Source organism: Psammomys obesus, unplaced genomic scaffold, assembly GCF_907164565.1.
Source record: "Psammomys obesus unplaced genomic scaffold, mPsaObe1.curated_primary_1811, whole genome shotgun sequence".
In the NCBI taxonomy this organism is placed as follows: domain Eukaryota; kingdom Metazoa; phylum Chordata; class Mammalia; order Rodentia; family Muridae; genus Psammomys; species Psammomys obesus.
This window is the reverse complement of record NW_026585644.1, coordinates 48,013,500-48,025,901: the sequence shown is the minus strand read 5'-3', so window position 1 is coordinate 48,025,901 and position 12,402 is coordinate 48,013,500. Positions and strand designations below refer to the sequence as shown.

Genomic DNA, 12,402 nt, shown 5'->3' with positions numbered 1-12,402 from the left:
GCGTGCCAAAGAGAGGCCTTATGGGAAGTGTAGTTCTTGACTTTCTGTTCCCGTCTCACTTTTCAGCGTCAACCACTAGGATGTCAGAGGACATGGTGAGCATCTGCCTGCATCTGGAATCGAAAGTTTGGGGCTTGAACGTTTTTTAGTTTTTATTTCTACTGAGTGCCGACTGTATGCCAGGGGTCTCTGCTTTCTCGTTTTTTAACTTTCCCCCGTCTATTGCCATGATTTGGGAATAGAAGCTGAAATATTGTTGTGCTGTAACCTAATAATGTATTGGAAGAAAAAGAAATTCAACTATTAAATCAAAACAAGGCGTGCAAACCCCTCCCCTCCAGTTTTCTATGAATCACACCCTCAGCCCTGATGGTGGATTGGAATGAAGAGACATAAGGAGCATATTCCTGGAAATGAAGCGGAATGTTGGTAAAAGAAAAGAGCATTCATGTTGGGAACAGAATCTCCCCGACAGCGTGGTGTATTGTGGAGCTACAGTTGCACCTTTAGAAGGGCTAAGAATGAAAGTGATGTTCATCAGAGGAAGGATGGTTTCAAAGGAGGCTGCCATATCGCTCACAGAACTGGCCTTTGTACTCTGGTGCTAGCCAGCTGAGCTTGTGAATACTGTTCTGTAATGACGTGGGCTCCTGGGTTGGAATGCCTGCGTGCCTTTTAGGAGGTCACATAGATATTGATAACCATAGTGCGATAACCACTGTGCCATCTGGTATGGTTTAGTAAGTACCTTATTGAGTCGCACTGCTTGCCAGGCACAGCACCACTAGCACATCAAGACTGTAATTGTTTTGGATAACCAGGATAGATGGTTGGAGGAGGGAGTCTGGTGAAAAGGAAGATAGAGAGCAGCGATTCTCAAGTTGTGGGTTGCAACCCCTTCAGGAGGTCAACTAGCCCTTTCACACCAGATATTTACATGATTCATAACAGTAGCAAAGTCACACTTACGAAGTGGCAACACAAATAATTTTATGGTTGGGGTCACCACAACATGAGATTATTATTATTAAAGGGTCACAGCATTAGGAAGGTTGAGAACCGCTAATCTGTCTGGACCCAGATTACCAGCATTAACTCAAGGTGCATTCAGCTCATCTGACTGAGTAGCTGAGTTCTCTTTTCCTCCTTTGTCTTGAGGTTTCGGATCTGAGCAAGGAAAGTGACCTTCCTGTACAGATGAAAAGTGTGCTTAAGCGCATGGCTGTATCAGTTGCTTTTCAGTTAGGATAAAACACCACGACAGAGGCAACTTACAGAAGAGCAAGTTTATTTTGGCTTACAGTTCCAGAGGGTTAACAGTCCATAATGGCGGGAAAGGCATGGCAACAAGCAGCAGGAGTGGCGGAAGGAAAGAAAACGAAGAGCTCATTCCTTACACTGAAAGCACAAAGGAGAGCAAGCTAACTAAAAGTGGTCGGAGCCTTAGACTCTCCAAGCCTTCTCTCAGTGGTATTCTTCTTTCACCAAGGCTGTCTCTCCAAACAGTGCTACATGCCTACTGGGCACCCAGTGTTCAAATGCCCGAGACTGTGGAGGGCATCTCATTTAAAGCACCATAATAATTTTTTACCAACTTGACAAAAATGATCTGTAAAGGGAGACCTTACTTGAAGGATTGTCTTCATCAGATTAACCCATAGGCAAGCCCGTGGGGGCATTTTCTTGGTTAATGATTGATGTGAAATGGCCCAGCGGCCCAGCTCACTATGGGCAGTGCCAGTAAGCAACACACCTCCTTGGTGTCTGCTTCAGTTCCTGCCTCCAGGTTCCTTCCCTACTTCAGTTCCTACCCTGACTTCTTCAATGGCGGACAGTGATTGGAACATATAATCTAAATAAACTCTCTCCTTTCCAGATTGCTTTTGGTCATGGTCTTTATCACAGTGACAGAAAGCAAAGGGGGACAAAAAGATTTAAGCCCCCTTCTGTATCACTCTTCAAGGCGGCTCAGGACTTCAAAGTTGGTGGTAACATAAGAGCGAGCTTTATATTGCCTGCTGCATGGCACGGCAGCAGCTTGGAAGGCTACAGGCACAGGGCGGAACTGTTTGGAGAGTTATGCTTTATCTGGGAAGACAGAAAGCACCTGTGGAGCTGAGACAAGACGCACACATCGGGCAAGAGGCTGGACTGCTGGGAAGGGTCTTGCAGTCTGGGTTCGCCTGTACTGAGAAGCCACGTATGATTTTAAAATGGGCACACATTGACTGGTCCTGTGTTTCCATGATATAATGTTTTGCAGCTGTGTGGAGGATTTTTTTTGGAACCTAGAAGACCATATGGACACTATTAGCAACAGTCAGGAGTGACAGTTTTTATACTTCTCCCTTTGTTTTCAATGTCATATAAATTTCTTGCAGGGAAAAAATGGTATACAGGGAGAGAGACAGAGCAAGAGAGAGGGGACAGGAACTTGGTTTAATGCTAGAGAATTCTTGTCTAGAATGTGAAAACCCTTGTATTGAGTCTCTAGCACTTATAAAGAGAAAAATAAGATGGAAAGGAAAAGTAAGAGAAAAGACAATGGTGAAATAAGTTTACCCCAGAAGAAGTAAACATTCAACATTTTAACGTCTTACACCTAATTCTTTTTCTTGGAGTTAAGACTGTACTGTAGCCAAAATCCAAATTTTAAGCAAGAATTTCCATTTATCAGGTATAAAGTCATCATAACAAAACGTACTGGCTGCACACTATTCTGTCATGCAGATTTGGTTTAGTGATTTCTTTTGCCATCACCCAATGCTGAGTTGGCAGAAACATGAAATATAAACTAGGTCGATCAGAGTCCTTTCCTGGGATTTTTCAAATTATGATGGGAAAAAGGAGGTCATTCCCCTTTGGAGAAAATTACCATTTGTGCTGTAGTAGAAAGAACCCGAAACAAGCACACTGGTATGAACAGAAAGTCCTAGAACAAGTGCCCAGGGTTTTCCCAAGATCCCTCTGTGTCCTTTTATGACTTCATCTAGTTATTTGAGGCATCCTAGTATCTTTGTAATGAAAATGAGAAGTGAGTTTCTCGTTGTTTTCTGAATTAGTTCAAGTTGAACTTTAGAAATCTACCCCGAACTAATATAAGTTATCAGAGCAGAGAGTTGGGTCTTAGGAAAGCAGGAAAGTCCATACTTCTCGCTTGGGTAGCAGATGAATGGAAAGTCCTGTTAGCCAGGTGTTGACGTCAAAAAGGAAGAAAACCAGGCTCGGAGGGCATTGGGAATTTGAGAGGGCACCCGGTGGACCATCTGGGACCATTGGACAAGGTCAATAATCACCTTCTGCAGAACAGGGGAGATGGCACCAGTGCTGACGACAGCCACCCACTCCCTGGGAGCACGGCACCATGCTCAGTGTAGGGGAAGCTACATTTGCAAATATGGCACAGTTTGGAGCAAGTGTTGTCTCACCTCATGGCAGCATCTGGTCCTGGCCTGTGACCTCTGATGTGGAGCCCTTCTTTTTTTTTTTTTTGGATTTATTTATTTTTTCATACAGCATTCTGTCGGCATGTGTGCCTGCACACCAGAACTCACTATAGATGGCTGTGAACCACCATGTGGGTGCTGGGTATTGAACTTCGGACCTTTGGAAGAACAGCCAATGTTCTTAACTTCTGAGCCATCTCTCCAGCTCTTGTGGAGCCCTTCTAACTATGACCTAGACAGAACATGTTGAGGCCGCTTGAAAATATGGACAAATTTCATGTCACCTTAAATATCTGTGTGTGAATTCAAAAGGGATAAAAAGTTTCTCTTCTGCCTGTAAATCCCTTCTTTTAGGGAAGAGGGAACTGAGGGCAATCTGAGCTTCAGCACCGACCAGGAGCCAAGATCCTTCCTGGGCTTCACCTCACTCAGCCTCACGGCAGTCAGACCAGGGCTGGGGAGAGGGCAGATTCTGTGGCAGCCTAAAGGCAGCATATGGGCAAACTGTGGACACCGAAAGCCCTCACCGGAGAAGGACAGGTAACCATATCGGCTAGTTCCTCAGGATTATACTGCAGTTCAATTAACAGTTAAGAGTGAACTAGGAATCTGGTCACCATATTTTTCTCTATGGACAACACCAGCAAACAATTCACTAAGAAACACATTTTGGGACAACTTTGTAAGTTGTGGTTAATGTCTCTTATAAACATCATGGGAAAACACAAATTTCTGTTTGCCTATTTTCACAGCCTATATGTATCCATATGCATGCATATTAAAATCACAATTTGTTTGAACAGCTTCCTTCCATGTGAATGAAGCAAAGCCACAGTGAAGACACAGAATGAACGTGCCAGGAGATGATAACTATCACTCCCACAGCACACCCCAGCTTTGACAATGAAGATGTTAGGTCTTTCTTGAAGACTATTCAAAAGATAATGTTCAAAATGGGTCTTGTAAATCATTTATTATGATTGAAAGGGAAGTAGAGGGTAGGTGAGAAATATTACAATCAAACACAAAACATTCTTTTGTAACCAATGGTAATAATATACTTGCATTTAAAAAATGGCTATATAAGTAATTTCCTAAGAAATAAAATTTTCACATCATTGGTTACAGAAAATTGACTTCTTTCCATCAAAATATTTTTATTTCTGCTCTATTAAAAATAAGTGCAAAAATCTAAGGTAATGGTAGTTTAAGCTGAGTGTTCACTACTTTTAAATCCGATATGGCATATGAGACTGCTTACGAGTTGGTGAATGAACTGTTGGCTGAGAATAAAGTTCTCACATGTAAGTAAGAGGCCTGCCCCAATCTCTGGCTCACCCATTAATGATTAAGTGGTTTTATGGGCACTCAAAAACACTACTTTATCCCAGAAAAAAACTTTCTGAGCCAGGCGTGGTGGCACATGCCTTTAATACCAGCACTCAGACTCACAGAGGACCTCTGTGAGTTTGAGGCCAGCCTGGTATGCAAAGCTCTGGACAGTCAGGGCTATACAGAGAAACCCTGTCTTGAAAAACAAACAAACAAACAAACAAACAAACAAAAAACACTGAAAAATCACCCCAAATTGTTATTCATTTATTCTAAAAAAATGAATCTGTTCATTCATTGAGTAGTTGTGGTTCAAAAGATGGAAGGGTAAATAGCCATTAGAAACCCATTTCTATGGGGTTTAAAAATATCTTTGTCATTACTAAGATAGTACAGTATAACTTGAGCAATGTTCTTGAGTTTGTTCCTAAGGGCAGAACATATTTAAAAGGTTTAGTCTGAAAACAGGACACTGCCACAGCAAAGGAGAATACACAGGGCTCTGCCAAAAAAAAAAAAAAATCAGTGAGGCAGCTAGCATGTTCTCAAATTGGTTTAAAAAATATGGCACAGAAAGTGATAAATATATGTCTAAAAATAAATACAAATATCTACACATAAATAAAATTAGGTAGATTTGTGGTTATTACTACTACAGTTAAACATTTTTTATAATAGAATTTTCATACCTTATCACAGTCTCATTGTATCACGAACACTAATTACATTGCTTTGGTATAGCTTGGAATGAATTGGCCATTTACGCAGCTGTTATGATTTAACTATGAAGTGTTCCTAGAGGCTAGTGTGTTGAATGCTTGGCCCCACATGGTGGTGCTAGTTTGAAAGGTGATAGAAATTTTGAGAGTTGGAGCTTAGTTGGAGGAAGTGAGTCCTGGGGACAGGCTCTTCCAGATGTACCTATCCCTCGTCCCTTCCTTGCTCTCTGCTTCCGATCCACCACGAGCTGAAGAAACTTCTTATATGTCACATATTCCTGCTACCATGGGGTTCTGCCCAACTGCATGGAGACAAGCCAGCGGGGACAGAACTCTCTGAAAGAGCAAAAACAGTCCTGTCTCGCTTAGGTTGTTTTTGTCAAGTATTTTTTTCCCACAGCAATGGGATAGCTAACAAATACAAGGCAGCTCAAGACAATGTCAACTAAAAATGTTCTTCCTTTCGCATAAGTATTTTCTATTAAAATTTGCTTTGGAAGATATTTTTAAACTTGAATTAGAAGAGACTGTATGGAGGACGAAACTTTAAGGATCATCTTTGTTTCCAAAGACACTATTTATAACAAAGCAAGGTCAAGTTGACCTAGCATTAAACAGCAAAATGTGGGGGCGCCCGTGAGGGATCTTACGCTGTGCTGACAGGCAGGAATTCCAAGGCTCACTACCTCATTTTCCATACCACACTCCAGTGATCTGCAGAGGCGGCAGGGCACACGCTTTTCCAATACCACAGGGGAGGCTCTGGTTAGCGGCCCCCTGTCTTCTCACGCAGTGACTCACAGGCTCAGAAGATGGATTGCGCTTGCTCTAGGAATTTACCCCCTGCCTGTGCTCCTATAGCTGGTTCTTACACCAAACCTCCCTCCTTTCCAAATACCACTTCATTAGCTAAACGCACATTTAATTACATTCTTTGGCAGTGAGCCTTTCCGGATAGTCAACTGGTTTACCAAATGAGAGTTTGGAATCACCCTTTCAAAAGATTGCCAGGACATTTAAAAGCAAAATGAGAAGCCTTGTTGCCCAACGTCTGCGGGCCAAGAAGGGAGATTGGGGGTGTTGGTGGGGGAGAAACAAATTCTAACCTACCTTGTCTAAGACACAGTGAGCTGCTGGCACAGTTTCTGTTTATGTTTTATTGTTATCTAAATATTCCAACCCTCTCTCAGATTCTTAGAGAGTGAGCCGTTACTGCTGAGTCTGGAGTGCTGGTGTGAGCGCCATGTCGGCAGGGTGTAAACATTGTTGGCAGCAGAGGCAGCCTTGCGTAGTGGAGAACGAGGAGTGAAGGTTCAGGCTCAGGAGCTTTCAGAGTAAAGTAGGGCCTTTGGTGGGTCTGCTGTTTGCGAGAAGAGGCTGTCTCCCCAGGACCCTGGCTTGGGGTGCCTCGGTCCTGGCTGAGAGCAGCGCCGGGGCAGAGAGGTGGTGGAGCGCCGTCTTTTGCTGGTAGAAGTTGTTGATGTAACTGGCGATCAGAAGGGTGATTTCAAGAATCTAAAAGGAGAAAAACCACACCGTCAGGCTGCAGAGTTCTCTCCAGCGTCCATAGGTGGTCTCATTTGCATTTGCCCAGCCTATAGTAAAGTTTTATCCTGCCGGGCACCATCAAGGCACCATCATGTTTTCCTACTCAGTTATTGAAGAGCTTAAGATAGCCTGAATATAACTCCATTTTGAAATAAAGATCTTGACTGGGAACTGAATTCAGGTACCAGGAAATATCACAGAATGTACACCTGGCAGAAAACAAAGTTAACTCTCCTAGCAACAGCCTCCAGGAAATATAACAGAATAAATGCTTCATAGAAAATGGAGACAAACTCCCTGGCAATAATCAATGGGAATCGGTTGAGAATCGGGTGGGAAAATTCTCCCCAATGTTTCAGATATGGTTTAGAAAAATAGCCATTGTGATTATATGCCTTAGCCATTGTGATTATGTGCCTCAGAAAAGGTCACCCCGCCCTGCTAAACGTCACCCAATTCTGTAACGCCAAGGCTTGTGCCCCTCTGCTTGCTGCCATGGAAACCCCCGGCTCACAGACTTTCCCTTTAAAAATCCTGTTCACTCAGAGCTCCGGGTCCCACTTCTCTACTGCTGCGCCAGTGAGATTTGGGTCCCGAGTTCGATCGCTCTCGTAATAAAGCTCTCTTGCAATTGCATCGAGTCTCCTGGTGGTCTCTGAGGGTCCCGTGAACCTGGCATAACATTATCAGCAAGAGGGAATCTCAAAGCCCAGTAGCTTAGTGAGGATGCTAGGAAACATGGCAGTCAGCATTAAAAACGTTACAGCGTCCTGTCAATTCTATTAAACCCAAAACACTGACGGTGCTGTGGTCTTTGGACTCTGTGGTTAACTGCTCTCACTTACAGCATAGACCTAGTTAAAACAAAGAGGACTTGACAAATGGCTCGGGGGTAGAGGTGTGTGCTGCTGAGCCCAATGACTAGGTTCGCATCCCCAGGACCCACACGGTGGTGGAGGGAGAGAACCGTGACTCCCGGAAGTTGTCCTCTGACTTCTCAACCTGTGCTGTGGCATACACACGTATGCGCGCGCGCACACACACACCATCAATAAATGTTATAAGACACATTTTTAAGTTGAAAGTTTCAGAAAAAGCAATTTCTTATCCTTTTTACTAAAATTAGATTTTTATTTTATTTTTTTCAGAACTAGGGCTTGAGCCCCAGGACTCCCCACTGAGCTACAGCTTCAGACCTGAATTACATTTTAGAAAGCAGTCTTTTAGAAGGTTGCTTTATGTAGAGATGTTGAAACTGCAGAGGCGGTTAAATATAACAAAGGAACAAGTGCATTTAGCTCTACAGCTCTGCTCTGTAATGGGTCCATAGAACAAACGGCCCCAAGTAGATAAGAGCACATGGCGTACCCCACAGTAGCCCCACTCTCCACACCTGCTCTTCTGATCTTAAGTAACCCAGGCTACCCTGAACTCCACCCTGCCCCATCACACTCCTGAATGCTGGGACTACCACTGCTTTTGAAACTTTTCTTCACCAGGCACTGGCCCATTTGGAAAATTTCATTTAGTTCTCTCTGTCTGTGTCTGTGTCTGTCTCTCTCTCTGAAGTAGGGTTTTCTGGTTTCTGTCCTAGAATTCACTATGTAGAGTAGAGCAGTCTGGCTTCAAACCCACAGAGATGGCCTGTCTCTGCCTCCCAAGTGCTGGCATTAAAGGTGTACGCCACCAGGCCTGGCTTTCACTTAATTCTTTGGCTAAAATGAACAGTATCATGTCATGTTAGAAAAAGAAAACAGAACTTAGATCAAGTAAGCCAGGATTTGAACTCAGGGCTGGTAAAGTAACACTCGCTTCCATATGGAACTCTTTGTGCAAGAGGTGTCTTCCCACGAAAAAAGCAGCCAGCTGAAAGCTGGCAGAAAGGGTTTCACTCACCTTGGGCTTTGCCATGGCAAAAAGTAACTTCTCTGTTGGTTGGTCTTTTGAATGAGTATTAATGACTACCATAAAATCATCTTGATAGCCTCCAAAGGTCATCAGACTCTTGTATACATAGCTGACCACTAACCTCTTCAAAGAAAAGGAAAAGAAACTGTTATGTGCTGCTCACACTCAAAAGAAATGCCAAGATGCTGATACTGATTATGGCAAAAGCAAAAATAATTTTTCTAATGTCTATTATGTAATGTAAATAATAGTCATGTTAAGTTTAGGGATCATCAACCTATACAATCAAGTATACATTTGACCCCAAAAACTCAAATTAGAAACTATAAACATCTATATTCATAGCATCCAGTAGAAAATTATTGTTAATATATTTTTATATGTTCACTTAGGTCTCTCTGTAAGGTTAATCCATATAAAACTGATTTTTTTTTCATGAGGTCCCATTTATTGATTGTTGCTCTTAGAGCCTATGCTGTTGGTGTTCTGTTCAGGAAGTTGTCTCCTGTACCAATGAGTTCTAGGGTCTTCCCCACTTTTTCTTCTAACCGACTTAATGTGTCTGGTTTTATGTTGAGGTCTTTGATCCACTTGGACTTTAGTTTTGTGCAGAGTGATAAGTATGGACCTATTTGCATTTTTCTACCTGTAGACATCCTGGCAGACCAGCACCATTTGTTGAAGATGTTATCTTTTTTCCATTGTATGGTTTTGGCATCTTTGTCAAAGATCAGGTGTTCATAAGTGTGTGGGTTTATTTCTGGGTCTTCTGTTCGGTTCCATTCATCCACCATTCTGTTTCTATGCCAATACCAAGCAGTTTTTCTTACTGTTGCTCTATAGTACAGCTTAAGATCAGGGATGAAGATACTTCCAGAAGATCTTTTATTGTAGAAGATTGTTTTAGCAATTCTGGGTTTCTTGTTATTCCATATGAAGTTGAGAACACACACACACACACACACACACACACACACCAGGACCATGATTGCAACTTAATCGGAGCATCTTAATATTTTTCCAATACAACAAAGAGCCTGTAACAAAGAGCCTGTCTCATATGCTTCGAAACACTGAATTGTAACATAATTTTATTTGTAAACGGACTTTATTAGAGTTTTAGGAAGAATGTTTTCAAAGCTCAGTGGAAACTCAGAAGACAGCAATTCAGAATAACCTTCTGCTTACCATACCCCGAGCAATGGAAATAGGTTTTCTCTTACCATGGAGATGTATTCTAGGATGCTCAATCCATTTTCATGGACAGCCAGCCACACAAAAGTATTGCCAAATGATGACGCTGTTATGGGCTATGGAGAAGTGAAAATACACTGTATTATAGATGCAATGTCACAGCTGTATTTTAAGTATAAATACATGTAAGTTCTGCCATTACACAAACCCAACAAAAAAAACATATTGAAAATCTCCGTTGTTTTAGGTTCCTGACTTGCAGGTTTGAATCTTTACTTAGTAATGTGTGCATTTAAACAAGCTTCTTGTACCATGGGGGACTCAGATTTCTGATCTTTCATACAGGAACACTAATTTTTACAGCTTCTTTTTGTTTCAAAAATTTCATAGTTGTCAAATGTTTTAGGGTTTCTGTGATGATCACACTCCTAAAGAAACACAGCATCAATATTCCTAAGGTGCTCATGTTAGAAGGAGTGAAGGACTGTGGTGATGCAGGCATACCATTCCTGATATTCAATGTCTAACAGAAGCAGAAAGAAAAAAAAATGCTTGATTAATAGGAACAAAAAGTACTGGAATTTCTATAATTTTTTTATGGCTAGAACAAGAAAATCTTATTAATGAAAATCTTTTACCAGAAAAATGTAATCAAAAATTCAAGAATGTTTTTGAGCATTTTTACAGTGATTGTTTTATTTGATTAACAACTGAAATTCTAGCAAAAACACACCTCTCTTAAATCTTATAGAAGAGTATCAAAACTAAAGATAAGGAGAAGGGATGAATCTTAGGTTGTATATAACAAAGCTCAATTTGAAGATTCCGTAAATCTCGACTGTAGGGTTCCCGCTGTCTCTTCCGAGGGCGGTTTCAGATGGCATCGGGCATCAGAAAGTATCTGGGCTGGGGATGTCGTCTGGTGTGGTGTGCTCGCCTGGACTGCACAGGGCTTTGGGCTCAACCCCCAGCACCACAAAACAAAAGGTTGACGGTATATTTTATTGGAGGACTGCGAGTTCGTCTTGATTAAGGATTCACTGATAAAGTTCAGTACACAGGTGTGGACATGTGAGGGAATATTATTCAGTCCTTAAAAAGAAAGGAAAATTTGATACCTCTTACATCACAGATGTATCCTGGAGACATTACCTAAGTACGACAACTAAAAGTGGTCTGTGGTTCCCTGAGTAGAAAAATTCATAGAAACAGAAGGGTGGCCCAAAGGTAGCAAGGGGAGTGCATGGAAAGTCAAATGTTTAATGAGTGTCAGGCTGCAAGACAAAAAAGTTCTGGAGTCAGTCAGGTGGGCACACAGTTTTAACCCCAGCACTCAGGAGGCAGAGGCAGGCGGATCTGAGTTTGAGGCTACCCTGGTCTTCAAAGCAAGTTCAAGGACAGCCAGGACTCCACAGAGGGAAAAAAAAAATGGAGGATGGACAGTTGTACAAATGTACTTAATGACAGAGCACCATCCTTTAAAAAGGGCTTTTCCTACAGATTTTTTGTCATGTGTATTTTTTCAACAAATATGAAAAAGGGGGGAGGGTGTGCAACCATGAAGCTGACAAGGGAAGGTCCTCCCTGTTCTAAAGACAGACACATGCCGGTCTCCCGGTACACCAAAAACAGCACCCTTAGCTAAGGATAGCCCAGAAAAGAGCACGTGTGTGTGTGCGTGTGTGTGCGTGCAAGTGTGTGTTAGCAGCACTTCCCATGCTGAAGCTAGAATTAATAGTCATTGTAAAACGGTTCACATTCCAGGACATCTGTTTTCAGACAGACTCTCACTGTATTACCTAGGCTGGCCTCTAATTAGCAGTCTCGAGCAATGCTCCATCAGGCTCCTGAGTAGCTGGGACTATAGGAGGGTACCACCGTGCCAGGCTTATTCTTTTCATTGAAAAGCCCAAGTAACACAGACCTTGAATTCTTAGCAAACATTGTATAGATGTTATGATACTAACAGGCATAATTTTTCTATTATTTTAGCATTTGGCTTCTAGTTCCAGTAGCAAAGTAATGTCTAACCTAATGGCCAGCGGTAGAAGATTCCTGGAATGTGACTTTTCTAGTCCACACTTTTATTAAAAGACGAACAAATTGAAATAAGATAGTTTGACCAATCTGTCCAGAGTAGCGTGGCTCTTCAGCAAGTATTTACTAAGTGATAATTATTTCCAAACCCTGAGGGTAGGCACCATAGGAGGACTGTAGGGTCACTGTCCAGGAGTGTGCAAGCACTAATGAGAGAG

The 12,402-nt window shown here is 42.2% G+C and overlaps 1 protein-coding gene across 1 annotated transcript in view; it reads right to left on the bottom strand.

The window, feature by feature from the left end:
• Positions 1–6,426: 6,426 nt before the first annotated feature.
• Plekhh2 (pleckstrin homology, MyTH4 and FERM domain containing H2) overlaps positions 6,427–12,402 on the bottom strand; it is an 87,920-nt gene continuing 81,944 nt past the window's right edge. Inside the window, exons 27-29 of the mRNA XM_055622544.1 lie at positions 10,177–10,263; positions 8,942–9,076; positions 6,427–7,012 (exon numbers count right to left, since the gene is read on the bottom strand). Of these exons, the coding sequence (XP_055478519.1) occupies positions 6,827–7,012; positions 8,942–9,076; positions 10,177–10,263 (408 nt within the window). The 3' untranslated portion in view covers positions 6,427–6,826. The remainder of the gene's footprint in view (positions 7,013–8,941; positions 9,077–10,176; positions 10,264–12,402) is intronic.